Source organism: Oncorhynchus nerka, linkage group LG10, assembly GCF_034236695.1.
Source record: "Oncorhynchus nerka isolate Pitt River linkage group LG10, Oner_Uvic_2.0, whole genome shotgun sequence".
NCBI lineage: Eukaryota > Metazoa > Chordata > Actinopteri > Salmoniformes > Salmonidae > Oncorhynchus > Oncorhynchus nerka.
The window spans coordinates 102,030,218-102,055,416 of record NC_088405.1 but is presented as its reverse complement, the minus strand read 5'-3'; the positions used below and the strand labels follow the sequence as shown (position 1 = coordinate 102,055,416).

The 25,199-nt window shown below is 50.8% G+C and overlaps 1 protein-coding gene across 1 annotated transcript; it reads left to right on the top strand.

Moving 5' to 3' along the window:
- Positions 1-5,174: 5,174 nt before the first annotated feature.
- On the top strand, positions 5,175-24,775 carry LOC135573817 (multidrug and toxin extrusion protein 1-like). Its single transcript, XM_065024025.1, has 7 exons — positions 5,175-5,368; positions 5,804-5,879; positions 6,614-6,683; positions 19,445-19,577; positions 21,265-21,359; positions 21,761-21,827; positions 23,095-24,775. Exons 3-7 carry the CDS (start codon positions 6,642-6,644, stop codon positions 23,343-23,345), a joined length of 588 nt encoding a protein of 195 aa, XP_064880097.1. The 5' UTR covers positions 5,175-5,368; positions 5,804-5,879; positions 6,614-6,641; the 3' UTR covers positions 23,346-24,775.
- Positions 24,776-25,199: the final 424 nt, after the last annotated feature.

The window sequence follows — 25,199 nt, the reverse complement described above, 5'->3', positions numbered from 1 at the left end:
GCTACCATGGTAACATCACACTGTCTCTCAGCTAGCTACCATGGTAACATCACACTGTCTATCAGCTATCTACCATGGTAACATCACATTGTCTCTCAGCTAGCTACCATGGTAACATCACACTGTCTATCAGCTAGCTACCATGTTAACATCACACTGTCTATCAGCTATCTACCATGGTAACATCACACTGTCTATCAGCTAGCTACCATGTTAACATCACACTGTCTCTCAGCTATCTACCATGGTAACATCACACTGTTTTTCATCTAGCTACCATGGTAACATCACGCTGTCTTTCAGCTAGCTACCATGGTAACATCACACTGTCTATCAGCTAGCTACCATGGTAACATCACACTGTCTATCAACTATCTACCATGGTAACATCACACTGTCTATCAGCTAGCTACCATGGTAACATCACACTGTCTATCAACTAGCTACCATGGTAACATCACACGGTCTATTAGCTAGCTACCATGGTAACATCACATTGTCTATCAACTATCTACCATGGTAACATCACACTGTCTATCAACTATCTACCATGGTAACATCACACTGTCTATCAGGTAGCTACCATGGTAACATCACACTGTCTATCAACTATCTACCATGGTAACATCACAATGTCTATCAGCTAGCTACCATGGTATCATCACACTGTCTATCAGCTGGCTACCATGGTATCATCACACTGTCTATCAGCTAGCTACCATGGTAACATCACACTGTCTATCAGCTAGCTACCATGGTAACATCACACTGTCTATCAACTATCTACCATGGTAACATCACAATGTCTATCAGCTAGCTACCATGGTATCATCACACTGTCTATCAGCTAGCTACCATGGTATCATCACACTGTCTATCAGTTAGCTACAATGGTAACATCACACTGTCTATCAACTATCTACCATGGTAACATCACACTGTCTATCAGGTAGCTACCATGGTAACATCACACTGTCTATCAGGTAGCTACCATGGTAACATCACACTGTCTATCAACTAGCTACCATGGTAACATCACACAGTCTATTTGCTAGCTACCATCACCTACATGGTATCATCACACTGTCTATCAGCTAGCTACCATGGTAACATCACACTGTCTATCAACTATCTACCATGGTATCATCACATTGTCTATCAGCTAGCTACCATGGTAACATCACACTGTCTATTAGCTATCTACCATGGAAACATCACACTGTCTATCAGCTAGCTACCATGGTAACATCACACTGTCTATCAACTATCTACCATGGTAACATCACACTGTCTATCAGCTAGCTACCATGGTAACATCACACTGTCTATCAACTAGCTACCATGGTAACATCACACAGTCTATCAACTAACCATGGTATCATCACTGTCTATCAGCTAGCTACCATGGTAACATCACACTGTCTATCAGGTATCTATCATGGTAACATCACACTGTCTATCAGCTAACTACCATGGTAACATCACACTGTCTATTAGCTATCTACCATGGAAACATCACACTGTCTATCAACTAGCTACCATGGTAACATCACACTGTCTATCAGCTATCTACCATGGTAACATCACACTGTCTATCAACTAGCTACCATGGTAACATCACACTGTCTATCAGCTATCTACCATGGTAACATCACACTGTCTATCAGCTATCTACCATGGTAACATCACACTGTCTATCAGCTATCTACCATGTTAACATCACGCTGTCTATCAGCTATCTACCATGGTAACATCACACTGTCTATCAGCTAGCTACCATGTTAACATCACACTGTCTCTCAGCTATCTACCATGGTAACATCACACTGTTTTTCATCTAGCTACCATGGTAACATCACGCTGTCTTTCAGCTAGCTACCATGGTAACATCACACTGTCTATCAGCTAGCTACCATGGTAACATCACACTGTCTATCAACTATCTACCATGGTAACATCACACTGTCTATCAGCTAGCTACCATGGTAACATCACACTGTCTATCAACTAGCTACCATGGTAACATCACACGGTCTATTAGCTAGCTACCATGGTAACATCACATTGTCTATCAACTATCTACCATGGTAACATCACAATGTCTATCAGCTAGCTACCATGGTATCATCACACTGTCTATCAGCTAGCTACCATGGTATCATCACACTGTCTATCAGTTAGCTACAATGGTAACATCACACTGTCTATCAACTATCTACCATGGTAACATCACACTGTCTATCAGGTAGCTACCATGGTAACATCACACTGTCTATCAGGTAGCTACCATGGTAACATCACACTGTCTATCAACTAGCTACCATGGTAACATCACACAGTCTATTTGCTAGCTACCATCACCTACATGGTATCATCACACTGTCTATCAGCTAGCTACCATGGTAACATCAAACTGTCTATCAACTATCTACCATGGTATCATCACATTGTCTATCAGCTAGCTACCATGGTAACATCACACTGTCTATTAGCTATCTACCATGGAAACATCACACTGTCTATCAGCTAGCTACCATGGTAACATCACACTGTCTATCAGATAGCTACCATGGTAACATCACACTGTCTATCAGCTAGCTACCATGGTAACATCACACTGTCTATCAACTAGCTACCATGGTAACATCACACAGTCTATCAACTATCTACCATGGTATCATCACATTGTCTATCAGCTAGCTACCATGGTAACATCACACTGTCTATCAGGTATCTATCATGGTAACATCACACTGTCTATCAGCTAACTACCATGGTAACATCACACTGTCTATTAGCTATCTACCATGGAAACATCACACTGTCTATCAGCTAGCTACCATGGTAACATCACACTGTCTATCAGCTAGCTACCATGGTAACATCACACTGTCTATCAACTATCTACCATGGTAACATCACATTGTCTATCAGCTAGCTACCATGGTAACATCACACTGTCTATCAACTAGCTACCATGGTAACATCACACTGTCTATCAGCTATCTACCATGGTAACATCACACTGTCTATCAGCTAGCTACCATGGTAACATCACACTGTCTATCAACTATCTACCATGGTAACATCACATTGTCTATCAGCTAGCTACCATGGTAACATCACACTGTCTATCAACTAGCTACCATGGTAACATCACACTGTCTATCAGCTATCTACCATGGTAACATCACACTGTCTATCAACTATCTACCATGGTAACATCACACTGTCTATCAGCTAGCTACCATGTTAACATCACACTGTCTCTCAGCTAGCTACCATGGTAACATCACACTGTCTATCAGCTATCTACCATGGTAACATCACATTGTCTCTCAGCTAGCTACCATGGTAACATCACACTGTCTATCAGCTAGCTACCATGTTAACATCACACTGTCTATCAGCTATCTACCATGGTAACATCACACTGTCTATCAGCTATCTACCATGGTAACATCACACTGTCTATCAGCTAGCTACCATGGTAACATCACACTGTCTATCAGCTAGCTACCATCACCTACATGGTAACATCACACTGTCTATCAGCTATCTACCATGGTAACATCACACTGTCTCTCAGCTAGCTACCATGGTAACATAACACTGTCTATCAGCTATCTACCATCACCTACATGCTAACATCACACTGTCTATCAGCTATCTACCATGGTAACATCACACTGTCTCTCAGCTATCTACCATGGTAACATCACACTGTCTATCAGCTATCTACCATGGTAACATCACACTGTCTATCAGCTATCTACCATGGTAACATCACACTGTCTATCAGCCAGCTACCATGGTAACATCACACTGTCTATCAGCTAGCTACCATCAGCTACATGGTAACATCACACTGTCTATCAGCTATCTACCATGGTAACATCACACTGTCTATCAGCTATCTACCATGGTAACATCACACTGTCTATCAGCTAGCTACCATGGTAACATCGCACTGTCTATCAGCTAGCTACCATGGTAACATCACACTGTCTATCAGCTATCTACCATCACCTACATGCTAACATCACACTGTCTATCAGCTATCTACCATCACCTACATGGTAACATCACACTGTCTATCAGCTATCTACCATGGTAACATCACACTGTCTATCAGCTAGCTACCATCACCTACATGGGAACATCACACTGTCTATCAGCTAGCTACCATGGTAACATCACACTGTCTCTCAGCTATCTACCATGGTATCATCACACTGTCTATCAGCTATCTACCATCACCTACATGGTAACATCACACTGTCTATCAGCTAGCTACCATGGTAACATCACACTGTCTCTCAGCTATCTACCATGGTATCATCACACTGTCTATCAGCTATCTACCATCACCTACATGGTAACATCACACTGTCGATCAGCTATCTACCATGGTATCATCACACTGTCTATCAGCTATCTACCATCACCTACATGGTAACATCACACTGTCTATCAGCTAGCTACCATGGTAACATCACACTGTCTCTCAGCTATCTACCATGGTATCATCACACTGTCTATCAGCTATCTACCATCACCTACATGGTAACATCACACTGTCTATCAGCTAGCTACCATGGTATCATCACACTGTCTATCAGCTAGCTACCATGGTATCATCACACTGTCTATCAGCTAGCTAACATTACACTAAGATACATTACATCATGATATTTAGAACAAAAATTTTATTTTTCTAGCTCACATCTGTGTCTGTCTGTCTTTCTCTGTCTTTCTCTCTGTCTTTCTCTCTCTGTCTCTCTCTGTCTCTCCCCCCTCTCTCTCTCTCTCTCTCTCTCTCTCTCTCTCTCTATCTGCCTTTCTCTCTCTCTCTCTCTCTCTCTCTCTCTCTCTGCCTTTCTCTCTCTCTCTCTCTCTCTCTCTCTCTCTCTCTCTGCCTTTCTGTCTGTCTGTCTGTCTGTCTGTCTGTCTGTCTGTCTGTCTGTCTGTCTGTCTGTCTGTCTGTCTGTCTGTCTGTCTCTCTCTCTCTCTCTCTCTCTCTCTCTCTATCTGCCTTTCTCTCTCTCTCTCTCTCTCTCTCTCTGCCTTTCTCTCTCCCCCCTCTCTCTCTCTCTCTCTCTCTCTCTCTCTCTCTCTCTATCTGCCTTTCTCTCTCTCTCTCTCTCTCTCTCTCTCTCTCTCTCTCTCTGCCTTTCTCTCTCTCTGTCTGTCTGTCTGTCTGTCTGTCTGTCTGTCTGTCTGTCTCTCTCTGTCTCTCCCCACATCGTCCTCTTTCAGTTTCCTCTTGGATTCTCAGTAGCAGCCAGTGTGAGGGTGGGCAGCGCTCTGGGTGCAGGGAACACAGAACAGGCCAAGCTGTCTGGGAAGGTTGCCTCCATCTGTGCATGTACGTAGCAGCAACTAGCTAGTGATGTTAGCATGGCTCTAATATGGGCCAGATCTTAATGGACCAAGCATGACAGGTCCTGTTTCACTCCACTAACCTGCCATCTACGCATTCTGAGACGTTTCTATTGGTGGGGGTGATCCCTGACCTCTTACCCCTAGGCTGGTCAGCTGACTGCCTGCAGGAGTGGGGTCAGTTCAACTCTAGAGCCAGAATTTCAAAAAAAAAAAAAAAATACTTGTTTTCTTTTTGTCATTATGAGGAAAATGTTTTATTTAATCCATTTTAGAATAAGGCCGTAATGTAACAAAGTGTGGATAAGGTCAAGGGGTCTGAATACTTTCCGAATGCACTGTATATAGAGGGTGACTTTGTTTCTTGAATAATATGAATGATTGTCAGAATGGTTACTAACTCTTTGTCTTTTCTGTCCAGTCATCATCTCGTGTTTTGTCAGTACGTTTGTCTTCGTGACTAAAGACGTGATAGGGTACATCTTTACCACAGAACAGTGAGTACAGACACACACCCACCACACTCATTAACTGTAGAAACCTCGTGTGTGTGTGTGTGTGTGTGTGTGTGTGTGTGTGTGTGTGTGTGTGTGTGTGTGTGTGTGTGTGTGTGTGTGCGTGTGTGTGTGTGCGTGTGTGTGTGTGCGCGTGTGTGTGTGTGTGTGCGTGTGTGTGTGCGCGTGTGTGCGTGTGTGTGCGTGTGTGTGTGTGTGTGTGTCTGTGTCCACATAACTTCCGTAACATCCAGTAATCATGTTATAACCTACTTCACCAACAGCATGACACTGTAGAACCCGTAGATCTCTGTAGTACCTTAGCCTGGAGGCCAGTTTGTTTGGAATGTTAGCACCAACAGGTCTGGGACCACTCTAGTAGAACCCAGTGGCCCCTTAGCCTGGGGGCCAGTTTGTTTGGAATGCTAGCACCAACAGGTCTGGGACCACTCTAGTAGATCCCAGTGGCCCCTTAGCCTGGGGGCCAGTTTGTTTGGAATGCTAGCACCAACAGGTCTGGGACCACTCTAGTAGAACCCAGTGGCCCCTTAGCCTGGGGGCCAGTTTGTTTGGAATGCTAGCACCAACAGGTCTGGGACCACTCTAGTAGAACCCAGTGGCCCCTTAGCCTGGGGGCCAGTTTGTTTGGAATGTTAGCACCAACAGGTCTGGGACCACTCTAGTAGAACCCAGTGGCCCCTTAGCCCTGAAAGAACCTGTCTCTCTGTGTGTTCCAGGGACATTGTGAAGAGGGTGGCTGACATCATGATCCTGTATGGCTTCTTCCATCTGGCAGACACCTTCGTGGTGAGATTACACTGTGTGTGTGTGACAGGGCGTAATGTGTGTGTGACAGGGCGTAATGTGTGTGTGACAGGGCGTAAGGTGTGTGTCGTGACAGGGCGTAATGTGTGTGTCGTGACAGGGCGTGATGTGTGTGTCGTGACAGGGCGTAATGTGTGTGTCGTGACAGGGCGTAATGTGTGTGTCGTGATAGGGCGTAATGTGTGTGTCGTGACAGGGCGTGATGTGTGTGTCGTGACAGGGCGTAATGTGTGTGTGTGACAGGGCGTAATGTGTGTGTCGTGACAGGGCGTAATGTGTGCGTGACAGGGCGTGATGTGTGTGTCGTGACAGGGCGTAATGTGTGTGTGACAGGGCGTGATGTGTGTGTGACAGGGCGTGATGTGTGTGTCGTGACAGGGCGTAATGTGTGTGTCGTGACAGGGCGTAATGTGTGTGTCGTGACAGGGCGTAATGTGTGTGTCGTGACAGGGCGTGATGTGTGTGTCGTGACAGGGCGTAATGTGTGTGTCGTGACAGGGCGTGATGTGTGTGTCGTGACAGGGCGTAATGTGTGTGTCGTGACAGGGCGTGATGTGTGTGTCGTGACAGGGCGTGATGTGTGTGTCGTGACAGGGCGTAATGTGTGTGTCGTGACAGGGCGTAATGTGTGTGTCGTGACAGGGCGTGATGTGTGTGTGACAGGGCGTGATGTGTGTGTGACAGGGCGTGATGTGTGTGTGACAGGGCGTGATGTGTGTGTGACAGGGCGTGATGTGTGTGTGACAGGGCGTGATGTGTGTGTCGTGACAGGGCGTAATGTGTGTGTCGTGACAGGGCGTAATGTGTGTGTCGTGACAGGGCGTGATGTGTGTGTGACAGGGCGTGATGTGTGTGTGACAGGGCGTGATGTGTGTGTCGTGACAGGGCGTGATGTGTGTGTCGTGACAGGGCGTGATGGGCGGTGTCGTGACAGGGCGTAATGGGCGGTGTCGTGACAGGGCGTGATGTGTGTGTCGTGACAGGGCGTAATGGGCGGTGTCGTGACAGGGTGTGATGTGTGTGTCGTGACAGGGCGTAATGGGCGGTGTCGTGACAGGGCGTAATGTGTGTGTCGTGACAGGGCGTGATGTGTGTGTCGTGACAGGGCATAATGTGTTTGTCGTGACAGGGCATAATGTGTGTGTCGTGACAGGGCATAATGTGTGTGTCGTGACAGGGCGTGATGTGTGTGTCGTGACAGGGCATAATGTGTGTGTCGTGACAGGGCGTGATGTGTGTGTGACAGGGCGTAATGTGTGTGTGACAGGGCGTGATGTGTGTGTGACAGGGCGTGATGTGTGTGTCGTGACAGGGCGTAATGTGTGTGTGACAGGGCGTGATGTGTGTGTGACAGGGCGTGATGTGTGTGTCGTGACAGGGCGTAATGTGTGTGTCGTGACAGGGCGTAATGTGTGTGTCGTGACAGGGCGTAATGTGTGTGTCGTGACAGGGCGTGATGTGTGTGTCGTGACAGGGCGTAATGTGTGTGTCGTGACAGGGCGTGATGTGTGTGTCGTGACAGGGCGTAATGTGTGTGTCGTGACAGGGCGTGATGTGTGTGTCGTGACAGGGCGTGATGTGTGTGTCGTGACAGGGCGTAATGTGTGTGTCGTGACAGGGCGTAATGTGTGTGTCGTGACAGGGCGTGATGTGTGTGTGACAGGGCGTGATGTGTGTGTGACAGGGCGTGATGTGTGTGTGACAGGGCGTGATGTGTGTGTGACAGGGCGTGATGTGTGTGTGACAGGGCGTGATGTGTGTGTCGTGACAGGGCGTAATGTGTGTGTCGTGACAGGGCGTAATGTGTGTGTCGTGACAGGGCGTGATGTGTGTGTGACAGGGCGTGATGTGTGTGTGACAGGGCGTGATGTGTGTGTCGTGACAGGGCGTGATGTGTGTGTCGTGACAGGGCGTGATGGGCGGTGTCGTGACAGGGCGTAATGGGCGGTGTCGTGACAGGGCGTGATGTGTGTGTCGTGACAGGGCGTGATGGGTGTGTCGTGACAGGGCGTGATGTGTGTGTCGTGACAGGGCGTAATGGGCGGTGTCGTGACTGGGCGTAATGTGTGTGTCGTGACAGGGCGTGATGTGTGTGTCGTGACAGGGTGAATGTGTTTGTCGTGACAGGGCATAATGTGTGTGTCGTGACAGGGCATAATGTGTGTGTCGTGACAGGGCGTGATGTGTGTGTCGTGACAGGGCATAATGTGTGTGTCGTGACAGGGCGTGATGTGTGTGTGACAGGGCGTAATGTGTGTGTGACAGGGCGTGATGTGTGTGTGACAGGGCGTGATGTGTGTGTCGTGACAGGGCGTAATGTGTGTGTCGTGACAGGGCGTAATGTGTGTGTCGTGATAGGGCGTAATGTGTGTGTCGTGACAGGGCGTGATGTGTGTGTGACAGGGCGTAATGTGTGTGTGACAGGGCGTAATGTGTGTGTCGTGACAGGGCGTAATGTGTGTGTCGTGACAGGGCGTAATGTGTGTGTCGTGACAGGGCGTAATGTGTGTGTCGTGATAGGGCGTAATGTGTGTGTCGTGACAGGGCGTGATGTGTGTGTCGTGACAGGGCGTAATGTGTGTGTCGTGACAGGGCGTAATGTGTGTGTGACAGGGCGTGATGTGTGTGTCGTGACAGGGCGTAATGTGTGTGTCGTGACAGGGCGTAATGTGTGTGTCGTGACAGGGCGTAATGTGTGCGTGACAGGGCGTGATGTGTGTGTCGTGACAGGGCGTGATGTGTGTGTGACAGGGCGTGATGTGTGTGTCGTGACAGGGCGTAATGTGTGTGTCGTGACAGGGCGTAATGTGTGTGTCGTGACAGGGCGTAATGTGTGTGTCGTGACAGGGCGTGATGTGTGTGTGACAGGGCGTAATGTGTGTGTCGTGACAGGCGTAATGTGTGCGTGACAGGGCGTGATGTGTGTGTCGTGACAGGGCGTAATGTGTGTGTCGTGACAGGGCGTAATGTGTGCGTGACAGGGCGTGATGTGTGTGTCGTGACAGGGCGTGATGTGTGTGTGACAGGGCGTGATGTGTGTGTCGTGACAGGGCGTAATGTGTGTGTCGTGACAGGGCGTAATGTGTGTGTCGTGACAGGGCGTGATGTGTGTGTCGTGACAGGGCGTGATGTGTGTGTGTGACAGGGCGTAATGTGTGTGTCGTGACAGGGCGTAATGTGTGTGTGACAGGGCGTGATGTGTGTGTCGTGACAGGGCGTGATGTGTGTGTCGTGACAGGGCGTGATGTGTGTGTCGTGACAGGGCGTAATGTGTGTGTCGTGACAGGGCGTGATGTGTGTGTCGTGACAGGGCATAATGTGTGTGTCGTGACAGGGCGTGATGTGTGTGTGACAGGGCGTGATGTGTGTGTGACAGGGCGTGATGTGTGTGTGACAGGGCGTGATGTGTGTGTCGTGACAGGGCGTGATGTGTGTGTCGTGACAGGGCGTGATGTGTGTGTCGTGACAGGGCGTAATGGGCGGTGTCGTGACAGGGCGTAATGTGTGTGTCGTGACAGGGCGTGATGTGTGTGTCGTGACAGGGCATAATGTGTTTGTCGTGACAGGGCATAATGTGTGTGTCGTGACAGGGCATAATGTGTGTGTCGTGACAGGGCGTAATGTGTGTGTCGTGACAGGGCGTGATGTGTGTGTGACAGGGCGTAATGTGTGTGTGACAGGGCGTGATGTGTGTGTGACAGGGCGTGATGTGTGTGTCGTGACAGGGCGTAATGTGGGTGTCGTGACAGGGCGTAATGTGTGTGTCGTGATAGGGCGTAATGTGTGTGTCGTGACAGGGCGTGATGTGTGTGTGACAGGGCGTAATGTGTGTGTGACAGGGCGTAATGTGTGTGTCGTGACAGGGCGTAATGTGTGTGTCGTGACAGGGCGTAATGTGTGTGTCGTGACAGGGCGTGATGTGTGTGTGACAGGGCGTGATGTGTGTGTGACAGGGCGTGATGTGTGTGTCGTGACAGGGCGTAATGTGTGTGTCGTGACAGGGCGTAATGTGTGTGTCGTGATAGGGCGTAATGTGTGTGTCGTGACAGGGCGTGATGTGTGTGTCGTGACAGGGCGTAATGTGTGTGTGTGACAGGGCGTAATGTGTGTGTCGTGACAGGGCGTAATGTGTGCGTGACAGGGCGTGATGTGTGTGTCGTGACAGGGCGTAATGTGTGTGTCGTGACAGGGCGTAATGTGTGTGTCGTGACAGGGAGTAATGTGTGCGTGACAGGGCGTGATGTGTGTGTCGTGACAGGGCGTGATGTGTGTGTGACAGGGCGTGATGTGTGTGTCGTGACAGGGCGTAATGTGTGTGTCGTGACAGGGCGTAATGTGTGTGTCGTGACAGGGCGTAATGTGTGTGTCGTGACAGGGCGTGATGTGTGTGTCGTGACAGGGCGTAATGTGTGTGTGTGACAGGGCGTAATGTGTGTGTCGTGACAGGGCGTAATGTGTGTGTCGTGACAGGGTGTAATGTGTGTGTCGTGACAGGGCGTAATGTGTGTGTCGTGACAGGGCGTAATGTGTGTGTCGTGACAGGGCGTGATGTGTGTGTCGTGACAGGGCGTAATGTGTGTGTGTGACAGGGCGTAATGTGTGTGTCGTGACAGGGCGTAATGTGTGTGTCGTGACAGGGCATAATGTGTGTGTCGTGACAGGGCGTGATGTGTTTGTCGTGACATGGCGTGATGTGTTTGTCGTGACAGGGCGTAATGTGTTTGTCGTGACAGGGCGTGATGTGTTTGTCGTGACAGGGCGTAATGTGTGTGTCGTGACAGGGCGTGATGTGTTTGTCGTGACAGGGCGTAATGTGTTTGTCGTGACAGGGCGTGATGTGTTTGTCGTGACAGGGCGTGATGTGTGTGTCGTGACAGGGCGTGATGTGTGTGTCGTGACAGGGCGTGATGTGTGTGTCGTGACAGGGCGTGATGTGTTTGTCGTGACAGGGCGTGATGTGTGTGTCGTGACAGGGCGTGATGTGTGTGTCGTGACAGGGCGTGATGTGTGTGTCGTGACAGGGCGTGATGTGTGTGTCGTGACAGGGCGTGATGTGTGTGTCGTGACAGGGCGTAATGTGTTTGTCGTGACAGGGCGTGATGTGTGTGTCGTGACAGGGCATAATGTGTGTGTCGTGACAGGGCATAATGGGCGGTGTCGTGACAGGGCATAATGTGTGTGTCGTGACAGGGCGTGATGTGTGTGTCGTGACAGGGCGTAATGGGCGGTGTCGTGACAGGGCATAATGTGTGTGTCGTGACAGGGCGTAATGTGTGTGTCGTGACAGGGCGTAATGTGTGTGTCGTGACAGGGCGTGATGTGTGTGTCGTGACAGGGCGTAATGTGTGTGTGTGACAGGGCGTAATGTGTGTGTCGTGACAGGGCGTAATGTGTGTGTCGTGACAGGGCGTAATGTGTGTGTCGTGACAGGGCGTAATGTGTGTTTGACAGGGCGTAATGTGTGTGTCGTGACAGGGCGTAATGTGTGTGTCGTGACAGGGCATAATGTGTGTGTCGTGACAGGGATAATGTGTGTGTCGTGACAGGGCGTAATGTGTGTGTCGTGACAGGGATAATGTGTGTGTCGTGACAGGGCGTAATGTGTGTGTCGCGACAGGGATAATGTGTGTGTCGTGACAGGGCGTAATGTGTGTGTCGTGACAGGGATAATGTGTGTGTCGTGACAGGGCGTAATGTGTGTGTCGTGACAGGGATAATGTGTGTGTCGTGACAGGGCATAATGTGTGTGTCGTGACAGGGCGTGATGTGTTTGTCGTGACAGGGCGTAATGTGTGTGTCGTGACAGGGCGTAATGTGTGTTTGACAGGGCGTAATGTGTGTGTCGTGACAGGGCGTAATGTGTGTGTCGTGACAACAGGGCGTAATGTGTTTGTCGTGACAGGGCATAATGTGTGTGTCGTGACAGGGCGTAATGTGTGTGTCGTGACAGGGCATAATGTGTGTGTCGTGACAGGGATAATGTGTGTGTCGTGACAGGGCGTAATTTGTGTGTCGTGACAGGGATAATGTGTGTGTCGTGACAGGGCGTAATGTGTGTGTCGCGACAGGGATAATGTGTGTGTCGTGACAGGGCATAATGTGTGTGTCGTGACAGGGATAATGTGTGTGTCGTGACAGGGCGTAATGTGTGTGTCGTGACAGGGATAATGTGTGTGTCGTGACAGGGCATAATGTGTGTGTCGTGACAGGGCGTGATGTGTTTGTCGTGACAGGGATAATGTGTGTGTCGTGACAGGGCATAATGTGTGTGTCGTGACAGGGCGTGATGTGTTTGTCGTGACAGGGCGTAATGTGTGTGTCGTGACAGGGCGTGAAATGTGTGTCGTGACAGGGCGTGATGTGTGTGTCGTGACAGGGCGTGATGGGCGGGGTCGTGACAGGGCGTAATGTGTGTGTCGTGACAGGGCGTGATGTGTGTGTCGTGACAGGGCCTAATGTGTTTGTCGTGACAGGGCGTAATGTGTGTGTCGTGACAGGGCGTAATGTGTTTGTCGTGACAGGGCGTAATGTGTTTGTCGTGACAGGGCGTAATGTGTGTTTGACAGGGCCTAATGTGTTTGTCGTGACAGGGCGTAATGTGTGTGTCGTGACAGGGCGTAATGTGTGTGTCGTGACAGGGCGTAATGTGTGTGTCGTGACAGGGCGTAATGTGTGTGTCGTGACAGGGCATAATGTGTGTGTCGTGACAGGGCGTAATGTGTTTGTCGTGACAGGGCGTAATGTGTTTGTCGTGACAGGGCGTAATGTGTGTGTCGTGACAGGGCGTAATGTGTGTTTGACAGGGCGTAATGTGTGTGTCGTGACAGGGCGTAATGTGTGTGTCGTGACACGGCGTGATGTCTGTGTCGTGACAGGGCGTAATGTGTGTGTCGTGACAGGGCGTAATGTGTGTTTGACAGGGCGTAATGTGTGTGTCGTGACAGGGCGTGATGTGTTTGTCGTGACAGGGCGTAATGTGTGTGTCGTGACAGGGCGTGATGTGTGTGTCGTGACAGGGCATAATGTGTTTGTCGTGACAGGGCGTAATGTGTGTGTCGTGACAGGGCGTAATGTGTGTGTCGTGACAGGGCGTAATGTGTTTGTCGTGACAGGGCATAATGTGTGTGTCGTGACAGGGCGTAATGTGTGTGTCGTGACAGGGCGTAATGTGTGTGTCGTGACAGGGCGTGATGTGTTTGTCGTGACAGGGCGTGATGTGTGTGTCGTGACAGGGCGCGATGTGTGTGTCGTGACAGGGCGTAATGTGTGTGTCGTGACAGGGCGTGATGTGTTTGTGGTGACAGGGCGTGATGGGCGGTGTCGTGACAGGGCGTGATGTGTTTGTCGTGACAGGACGTAATGTGTGTGTCGTGACAGGGCGTGATGTGTTTGTCGTGACAGGGCGTGATGTGTGTGTCGTGACAGGGCGTGATGTGTGTGTCGTGACAGGGCCTAATGTGTTTGTCGTGACAGGGCGTAATGTGTGTGTCGTGACAGGGCGTAATGTGTGTGTCGTGACAGGGCGTGATGGGCGGTGTCGTGACAGGGCGTGATGTGTTTGTCGTGACAGGGCGTAATGTGTGTGTCGTGACAGGGCGTGATGTGTGTGTCGTGACAGGGCGTAATGTGTGTGTCGTGACAGGGCGTAATGTGTTTGTCGTGACAGGGCGTAATGTGTGTGTCGTGACAGGGCGTGATGTGTGTGTCGTGACAGGGCGTAATGTGTGTGTCGTGACAGGGCGTAATGTGTTTGTCGTGACAGGGCGTAATGTGTGTGTCGTGACAGGGCGTAATGTGTGTTTGACAGGGCGTAATGTGTGTGTCGTGACAGGGCGTGATGTGTTTGTCGTGACAGGGCGTAATGTGTGTGTCGTGACAGGGCGTAATGTGTGTGTCGTGACAGGGCGTGATGTGTGTGTCGTGACAGGGCGTGATGGGCGGTGTCGTGACAGGGCGTGATGTGTGTGTCGTGACAGGGCGTAATGGGCGGTGTCGTGACAGGGCGTGATGTGTGTGTCGTGACAGGGCGTGATGGGCGGTGTCGTGACAGGGCGTGATGTGTGTGTCGTGACAGGGCGTGATGGGCGGTGTCGTGACAGGGCGTAATGTGTGTGTCGTGACAGGGCGTGATGTGTGTGTCGTGACAGGGCGTGATGTGTTTGTCGTGACAGGGCGTAATGGGCGGTGTCGTGCCAGGGCATAATGTGTGTGTCGTGACAGGGCGTAATGGGCGGTGTCGTGACAGGGCGTGATGTGTGTGTCGTGACAGGGCGTGATGGGCGGTGTCGTGACAGGGCGTGATGTGTGTGTCGTGACAGGGCGTGATGTGTGTGTCGTGACAGGGCGTGATGGGCGGTGTCGTGACAGGGCGTGATGTGTGTGTCGTGACAGGGCGTGATGTGTGTGTCGTGACAGGGCGTGATGGGTGGTGTCGTGACAGGGCGTAATGTGTGTGTCGTGACAGGGCGTGATGTGTGTGTCGTGACAGGGCGTGATGGGCGTTGTCGTGACAGGGCGTGATGTGTTTGTCGTGACAGGGCGTGATGTGTTTGTCGTGACAGGGCGTGATGTGTGTGTCGTGACAGGGTGTGATGGGCGTGTCGTGACAGGGCGTGATGTGTGTGTCGTGACAGGGCGTGATGTGTGTGTCGTGACAGGGCGTAATGTGTTTGTCGTGACAGGGCGTGATGTGTTTGTCGTGACCGGGCATGATGTGTGTGTCGTGACAGGGCGTAATGTGTGTGTCGTGACAGGGCGTAATGTGTGTGTCGTGACAGGGCGTGATGTGTGTGTCGTGACAGGGCGTGATGTGTTTGTCGTGACAGGGCGTGATGTGTGTGTCGTGACAGGGCGTGATGTGTGTGTCGTGACAGGGCGTAATGTGGTGTCGTGACAGGGCGTGATGTGTGTGTCGTGACAGGGCGTGATGTGCGGTGTCGTGACAGGGCGTGATGTGTGTGTCGTGACAGGGCGTAATGGCGGTGTCGTGACAGGGCGTGATGTGTGTGTCGTGACAGGGCGTGATGTGTGTGTCGTGACAGGGCGTGATGTGTGTGTCGTGACAGGGCGTAATGTGTGTGTCGTGACAGGGCGTGATGTGTTTGTCGTGACAGGGCGTGATGTGTGTGTCGTGACAGGGCGTGATGTGTGTGTGTGACAGGGCGTGATGTGCGGTGTCGTGACAGGGCGTGATGTGTTTGTCGTGACAGGGCGTGATGGGCGTGTGTCGTGACAGGGCGTGATGTGTGTGTTGACAGGGCGTGATGGGCGGTGTCGTGACAGGGCGTGATGTGTGTGTCGTGACAGGGCGTGATGTGTGTGTCGTGACAGGGCGTAATGTGTTTGTCGTGACAGGGCGTGATGTGTTTGTCGTGACCGGGCATGATGTGTGTGTCGTGACAGGGCGTAATGTGTGTGTCGTGACAGGGCGTAATGTGTGTGTCGTGACAGGGCGTGATGTGTGTGTCGTGACAGGGCGTGATGGGCGGTGTCGTGACAGGGCGTGATGTGTGTGTCGTGACAGGGCGTAATGGGCGGTGTCGTGACAGGGCGTAATGTGTGTGTCGTGACAGGGCGTGATGTGCGGTGTCGTGACAGGGCGTGATGTGTGTGTCGTGACAGGGCGTGATGTGTGTGTCGTGACAGGGCGTAATGTGTGTGTCGTGACAGGGCGTGATGTGTGTGTCGTGACAGGGCGTGATGTGTGTGTCGTGACAGGGCGTGATGTGTGTGTCGTGACAGGGCGTGATGGGCGGTGTCGTGACAGGGCGTGATGTGTGTGTCGTGACAGGGCGTGATGGGCGGTGTCGTGACAGGGCGTGATGTGTGTGTCGTGACAGGGCGTGATGGGCGGTGTCGTGACAGGGCGTGATGTGTGTGTCGTGACAGGGCGTAATGGGCGGTGTCGTGACAGGGCGTGATGTGTGTGTCGTGACAGGGCGTGATGGGCGGTGTCGTGACAGGGCGTGATGTGTGTGTCGTGACAGGGCGTAATGTGTGTGTCGTGACAGGGCGTGATGTGTGTGTCGTGACAGGGCGTGATGTGTGTGTCGTGACAGGGCGTGATGTGTGTGTCGTGACAGGGCGTGATGGGCGGTGTCGTGACAGGGCGTGATGTGTGTGACGTGACAGGGCGTGATGGGCGGTGTCGTGACAGGGCGTGATGTGTGTGACGTGACAGGGCGTGATGGGCGGTGTCGTGACAGGGCGTGATGTGTGTGTCGTGACAGGGCGTGATGTGTGTGTCGTGACAGGGCGTGACAGGGCGTGATGTGTTTGTCGTGACAGGGCATGATGTGTGTGTCGTGACAGGGCGTAATGTGTGTGTCGTGACAGGGAGTAATGTGTGTGTCGTGACAGGGCGTGATGTGTGTGTCGTGACAGGGCGTGATGGGAGGTGTCGTGACAGGGCGTGATGTGTGTGTCGTGACAGGGCGTAATGGGCGGTGTCGTGACAGGGCGTGATGTGTGTGTCGTGACAGGGCGTGATGGGCGGTGTCGTGACAGGGCGTGATGTGTGTGTCGTGACAGGGCGTGATGTGTGTGTCGTGACAGGGCGTAATGTGTGTGTCGTGACAGGGCGTGATGTGTGTGTCGTGACAGGGCGTGATGTGTGTGTCGTGACAGGGCGTGATGTGTGTGTCGTGACAGGGCGTGATGGGCGGTGTCGTGACAGGGCGTGATGTGTGTGACGTGACAGGGCGTGATGGGCGGTGTCGTGACAGGGCGTGATGTGTGTGACGTGACAGGGCGTGATGGGCGGTGTCGTGACAGGGCGTGATGTGTGTGTCGTGACAGGGCGTGATGTGTGTGTCGTGACAGGGCGTAATGTGTTTGTCGTGACAGGGCGTGATGTGTTTGTCGTGACCGGGCATGATGTGTGTGTCGTGACAGGGCGTAATGTGTGTGTCGTGACAGGGAGTAATGTGTGTGTCGTGACAGGGCGTGATGTGTGTGTCGTGACAGGGCGTGATGGGAGGTGTCGTGACAGGGCGTGATGTGTGTGTCGTGACAGGGCGTGATGTGTGTGTCGTGACAGGGCGTAATGGGCGGTGTCGTGACAGGGCGTGATGTGTGTGTCGTGACAGGGCGTGATGGGCGGTGTCGTGACAGGGCGTGATGTGTGTGTCGTGACAGGGCGTAATGGGCGGTGTCGTGACAGGGCGTGATGTGTGTGTCGTGACAGGGCGTGATGGGCGGTGTCGTGACAGGGCGTGATGTGTGTGTCGTGACAGGGCGTGATGTGTGTGTCGTGACAGGGCGTAATGTGTGTGTCGTGACAGGGAGTAATGTGTGTGTCGTGACAGGGCGTGATGTGTGTGTCGTGACAGGGCGTAATGGGCGGTGTCGTGACCGGGCGTGATGTGTGTGTCGTGACAGGGCGTGATGTGTGTGTCGTGACAGGGCGTAATGGGCGGTGTCGTGACAGGGCGTGATGTGTGTGTCGTGACAGGGCGTGATGGGCGGTGTCGTGACAGGGCGTGATGTGTGTGTCGTGACAGGGCGTAATGGGCGGTGTCGTGACAGGGCGTGATGTGTGTGTCGTGACAGGGCGTGATGGGCGGTGTCGTGACAGGGCGTGATGTGTGTGTCGTGACAGGGCGTGATGTGTGTGTCGTGACAGGGCGTAATGTGTGTGTCGTGACAGGGAGTAATGTGTGTGTCGTGACAGGGCGTGATGTGTGTGTCGTGACAGGGCGTAATGGGCGGTGTCGTGACCGGGCGTGATGTGTGTGTCGTGACAGGGCGTGATGTGTGTGTCGTGACAGGGCGTAATGGGCGGTGTCGTGACAGGGCGTGATGTGTGTGTCGTGACAGGGCGTGATGGGCGGTGTCGTGACAGGGCGTGATGTGTGTGACGTGACAGGGCGTAATGGGCGGTGTCGTGACAGGGCGTGATGTGTGTGTCGTGACAGGGCGTGATGGGCGGTGTCGTGACAGGGCGTGATGTGTGTGTCGTGACAGGGCGTGATGTGTGTGTCGTGACAGGGCGTAATGTGTGTGTCGTGACAGGGCGTAATGTGTGTGTCGTGACAGGGCGTGATGTGTGTGTCGTGACAGGGCGTAATGTGTTTGTCGTGACAGGGCGTAATGTGTGTGTCGTGACAGGGCGTGATGTGTGTGTCGTGACAGGGCGTGATGGGCGGTGTCGTGACAGGGCGTGATGTGTGTGTCGTGACAGGGCGTGATGGGCGGTGTCGTGACAGGGCGTGATGTGTGTGTCGTGACAGGGCGTAATGTGTTTGTCGTGACAGGGCGTAATGTGTGTGTCGTGACAGGGCGTGATGTGTGTGTCGTGACAGGGCGTGATGTGTGTGTCGTGACAGGGCGTAATGGGCGGTGTCGTGACAGGGCGTGATGTGTGTGTCGTGACAGGGCTTGATGGGCGGTGTCGTGACAGGGCGTGATGTGTGTGTCGTGACAGGGCATAATGTGTGTGTCGTGACAGGGCGTAATGGGCGGTGTCGTGACAGGGCGTGATGTGTGTGTCGTGACAGGGCTTGATGGGCGGTGTCGTGACAGGGCGTGATGGGCGGTGTCGTGACAGGGCGTAATGTGTGTGTCGTGACAGGGCGTGATGGGCGGTGTCGTGACCGGGCGTAATGGGCGGTGTCGTGACAGGGCGTAATGTGTGTGTCGTGACAGGGCGTGATGGGCGGTGTCGTGACAGGGCGTAATGTGTGTGTCGTGACAGGGCGTGATGGGCGGTGTCGTGACAGGGCGTAATGTATGTGTCGTGACAGGGCGTAATGGGCGGTGTCGTGCGTGGAGCAGGAAAGCAGAAGATCGGAGCGTTGAGTAATCTGGTGGGCTACTACTTCATTGGCTTCCCCATCGGAGTCTCCCTCATGTTCCCTAACAAGATGGGCATCATAGGTGAGTAGAGGATAAATAACAGCATGGTAATATATCAGAGGTGAGTACAGGAGAGACAACATGGTAATATACCCTCTCTCTCTCTTTCTATTCTCTCTCTCTGCCTCCCCTATTCCCCTCTTTTCCCCCTCCCTCTCTCTTTCTATTCTCTCTCTCTGCCTCCCCTATTCCCCCTCTTTTCCCCCTCCCTCTCTCTTTCTATTCTCTCTCTCTGCCTCCCCTCTTCTCCCTCTTTTCCCCCTCCCTCTCTCTTTCTATTCTCTCTCTCTGCCTCCCCTATTCCCCCTCTTTTCCCCCTCCCTCTCTCTTTCTATTCTCTCTCTCTGCCTCCCCTCTTCCCCCTCTTTTCCCCCTCTCTCTCTCTTTCTATTCTCTCTCTCTGCCTCCCCTCTTCTCCCTCTTTTCCCCCTCCCTCTCTCTTTCTATTCTCTCTCTCTGCCTCCCCTATTCCCCCTCTTTTCCCCCTCCCTCTCTCTTTCTATTCTCTCTCTCTGCCTCCCCTATTCCCCCTCTTTTCCCCCTCTCTCTCTCTTTCTATTCTCTCTCTCTGCCTCCCTATTCCCCTCTTTTCCCCCTCCCTCTCTCTTTCTATTCTCTCTCTCTGCCTCCCCTATTCCCCCTCTTTTCCCCCTCCCTCTCTCTTTCTATTCTCTCTCTCTGCCTCCCCTATTCCCCCTCTTTTTCCCCTCCCTCTCTCTTTCTATTCTCTCTCTCTGCCTCCCTCTTCTTTTCCCTCTTTTCCCCCTCCCTCTCTCTATTCCCCCTCTTTTCCCCCTCCCTCTCTCTTTCTATTCTCTCTCTCTGCCTCCCCCTATTCCCCCTCTTTTCCCCCTCTCTCTCTCTTTCTATTCTCTCTCTCTGCCTCCCTATTCCCCTCTTTTCCCCCTCCCTCTCTCTTTCTATTCTCTCTCTCTGCCTCCCCTATTCCCCCTCTTTTCCCCCTCCCTCTCTCTTTCTATTCTCTCTCTCTGCCTCCCCTATTCCCCTCTTTTCCCCCTCCCTCTCTCTTTCTATTCTCTCTCTCCGCCTCCCCTCTTCTCCCTCTTTTCCCCCTCCCTCTCTCTTTCTATTCTCTCTCTCTGCCTCCCCTATTCCCCCTCTTTTCCCCCTCCCTCTCTCTTTCTATTCTCTCTCTCTGCCTCCCCTATTCCCCCTCTTTTCTCCCTCCCTCTCTCTTTCTATTCTCTCTCTCTGCCTCCCCTATTCCCCCTCTTTTCCCCCTCCCTCTCTCTTTCTATTCTCTCTCTCTGCCTCCCCTATTCCCCCTCTTTTCCCCCTCCCTCTCTCTTTCTATTCTCTCTCTCCGCCTCCCCTCTTCTCCCTCTTTTCCCCCTCCCTCTCTCTTTCTATTCTCTCTCTCTGCCTCCCCTATTCCCCCTCTTTTCCCCCTCCCTCTCTCTTTCTATTCTCTCTCTCTGCCTCCCCTATTCCCCCTCTTTTCCCCTCCCTCTCTCTTTCTATTCTCTCTCTCTGCCTCCCCTATTCCCCCTCTTTTCCCCCTCCCTCTCTCTTTCTATTCTCTCTCTCTGCCTCCCTATTCCCCCTCTTTTCCCCCTCCCTCTCTCTTTCTATTCTCTCTCTCTGCCTCCCCTATTCTCCCTCTTTTCCCCCTCTCTATCTCTTTCTATTCTCTCTCTCTGCCTCCCCTCTTCTCCCTCTTTTCCCCCTCCCTCTCTCTTTCTCTCAGGTTTGTGGATAGGCCTGTTCACCTGTGTGTTAATCCAGTCCTTGTTCTTGGTAGTTCTGCTGTGTAAACTGGACTGGAAAAAAGCCAGTCAAGAGGTCAGTCACTATTTATGTCCTGTGTTTTAACCTCACTAGTTGCCTCTAATAGCTGATTTGTTTCGTCAGGCCCTGCTCTCTCTCTCTGTGTGTGTGTGTGTGTGTGTGTGTGTGTGTGTGTGTGTGTGTGTGTGTGTGTGTGTGTGGTGGTGGTGGGGGGGGGGGGTTGGTTTTCTGGTACTCACAAGGATAGTAAAACTTTGAAAATTCGCACAAGTGGGGACATTTCACCAGACCCCACAAGGAACAATGCAATTGTAGTGTTAGGTTAAGGGTTGGGGTTAAGGGTTGGGGTTAAGGGTTGGGGTTAAGGGTTGGGGTCAAGGGTTGGGGTTAAGGGTTTGGGAATCATTTTTTAGGTTCCCAAAAGGATAGTAAAACCAACATGTGTGTGTTGTTAGGCTCTGGTGAGGGCAGGAGTCCAGCTCCCTGAAAGGAAAGAAGAGCAGTTTGGACTGGAGAAGAGAGGTAACATTCCAGCAGTTCCATTTATTCCAAATCCCACGGTTCCATATATTCTAAATCTCACGGTTCCATATATTCTAAATCCCACGGTTCCACATATTCTAAATCTCACGGTTCCATATATTCTAAATCCCACGGTTCCATATATTCTAAATCACACGGTTCCATATATTCTAAATCCCATGGTTCCATTTATTCCAAATCCCACGGTTCCATATATTCCAAATCCCACGGTTCCATATATTCTAAATCCCACGGTTCCACATATTCTAAATCCCACGGTTCCATATATTCTAAATATATTCCAAAATGTATGGTTCCATATATTCTAAATCCCACGGTTCCATATATTCCAAAATGTATGGTTCCATATATTCTAAATCACACGGTTCCATATATTCTAAATCCCATGGTTCCATTTATTCTAAATCCCACGGTTCCATATATTCTAAATCACATGGTTCCATATATTCTAAATCCCATGGTTCCATTTATTCCAAATCCCACGGTTCCATATATTCCAAATCCCACGGTTCCATATATTCTAAATCCCACGGTTCCACATATTCTAAATCCCACGGTTCCATATATTCTAAATCCCACGGTTCCATATATTCCAAAATGTATGGTTCCATATATTCTAAATCACACGGTTCCATATATTCTAAATCCCATGGTTCCATTTATTCTAAATCCCACGGTTCCATATATTCCAAAATGTATGGTTCCATATATTCTAAATCCCACGGTTCCATATATTCCAAAATGTATGGTTCCATATATTCTAAATCCCACGGTTCCATATATTCTAAATCCCACGGTTCCATATATTCCAAAATGTATGGTTCCCTATATTCTAAATCCCACGGTTCCATATATTATGAATCCCACGGTTCCATATATTCTAAATCCCACGGTTCCATATATTCTAAATCCCACGGTTCCACATATTCTAAATCCCACGGTTCCATATATGCTATGCTTTACCATGCTTGTTTTTCTTTACAGCAGCCCTATGTCTTTACATGGTGTGACATTTGACATATAGAGCTCTGAAAGCTTTACCATGCTTGTTTTTCTTTACAGCAGCCCTATGTCTTTACATGGTGTGTAACTTTACATGGTGTGTAACTTTACATGGTGTGTAACTTTACCTTTACATGGTGTGTAACTTTACATGGTGTGTAACTTTACCTTTACATGGTGTGTAACTTTACATGGTGTGTAACTTTACATGGTGTGTAACTTTACATGGTGTGTAACCCTCTAGGCTGGTCGGAGGCGGTCCCACCCAGCGACGAGAGCCCTGGGGAGGGGAAGACGGACGTGGAGGGGCTGGGTGGGGACAGGGGGGAAGGCGGGGGGGAGTTAGAGGCTGAGGCGGGGCCGGTGGTCAGTACGGTGAGGTTGACTGTCAGACAGCTGGTGCTTCGTCGTGGGCTAGTTGTCATCCTCATGTTCCTCATCCTCACCGCTGGAATCATCCTCAGTGAACTGCTCACCAGCCTGCTGCTCGGATAGACTGAGCCAAAGAGATTACAGGAGGTTACCCACAGTACAGGAGGTTACTACAGCCACATATACAGTACAGGAGGTTACCACAGCCACATATACAGTACAGGAGGTTACTACAGCCACATATACAATACAGGAGGTTACCACAGCCACATATACAGTACAGGAGGTTACCCACAGCCACATATACAGTACAGGAGGTTCCTACAGCCACATATACAGTACAGGAGGTTACCACAGCCACATATACAGTACAGGAGGTTACTACAGCCACATATACAATACAGGAGGTTACCACAGCCACATATACAGTACAGGAGGTTACCACAGCCACATATACAGTAGAGGAGGTTACCCACAGCCACATATACAGTACAGGAGGTTACCCATAGCCACATATACAGTACAGGAGATTACCACAGCCACATATACAGTACAGGAGGTTACCCACAGCCACATATACAGTAGAGGAGGTTACTACACCCACATATACAGTACAGGAGGTTACCCACAGCCACATATACAGTACAGGAGGTTACCCACAGCCACATATACAGTACAGGAGGTTCCTACAGCCACATATACAGTAGAGGAGGTTACCACAGCCACATATACAGTACAGGAGGTTACCACAGCCACATATACAGTACAGGAGGTTACTACAGCCACATATACAATACAGGAGGTTACCACAGCCACATATACAGTACAGGAGGTTACCCACAGCCACATATACAGTACAGGAGGTTCCTACAGCCACATATACTGTACAGGAGGTTACTCACAACCACATATACAGGAGGTTACAGTCAACCACATATACAGTACAGGAGGTTACAGTCAACCACATGTACATGAGCCATATGTCATTAAACCAAAGATGGTACTCACACAGCCATACAGGAGTTACTGTATGACCCAAAGGGTTCACTGCTGTGGACATTTAATCATGGACAATAGAAGGGAATGATCACTAACCCAGAAGGCAACATTTGGCACATTATGTCGTCTTAATAATGTAATTTACTGGTTATTAACTGGATAAGAATGTGTATAGCCAGATGACAACCCTGGTGTCTGTTACCATATAGACATATCTTGACAAGATCAGGATGGGAAGGAAACTTCCTACAACCGGTATACAACCTGACCAGTTTTGCCCACTGGGAACAGGTTCAGGGTTGTTCATCCCTTGAAGGTTATTAACACTGTTAGCATTGCAGGGCATGTCGGAATGGCTTCCACTGACTCGAGAAGGTCGTGGAAACAATGCTCTTCATTAGATAAGGAGATATGTGTTCGGTAACAAAGCTCTTTTTTAAGGAGATTTTTTTCTAGTGGCTACTAATAACAACAAGTCTGTTGTGTTTTGAAGTGGAGCTGGTTCCCTATTCTGCTTTTCACGTTCTGTCATCATTAAATTAAATCTGCATAAACTGTGCTGTGCTCTTCTTGTTTCACTGGCATGGGTATACAATGCTGACAATCCCTAGCATGGGTTTATAGGATGCTAGTCCCTAGCATGGGTTTATAGGATGCTAGTTACTAGCATGGGTTTATAGGATGCTAATGTTCTTAGCATGGGTTTATAGGATGCTAGTCCATAGAATGGGTTTATAGGACACAAGTCCCTAGCATGGGTTTATAGGATGCTAGTCCCTAGCATGGGTTTATAGGATGCTAGTCCCTAGCATGGGTTTATAGGATGCTAGTCCCTAGCATGGGTTTATAGGATGCTAGTCCCTAGCATGGGTTTATAGGATGCTAGTCCCTAGAATGGGTTTATAGGACACAAGTCCCTAGCATGGGTTTATAGGATGCTAGTCCCTAGCATGGGTTTATAGGATGCTAGTCCCTAGC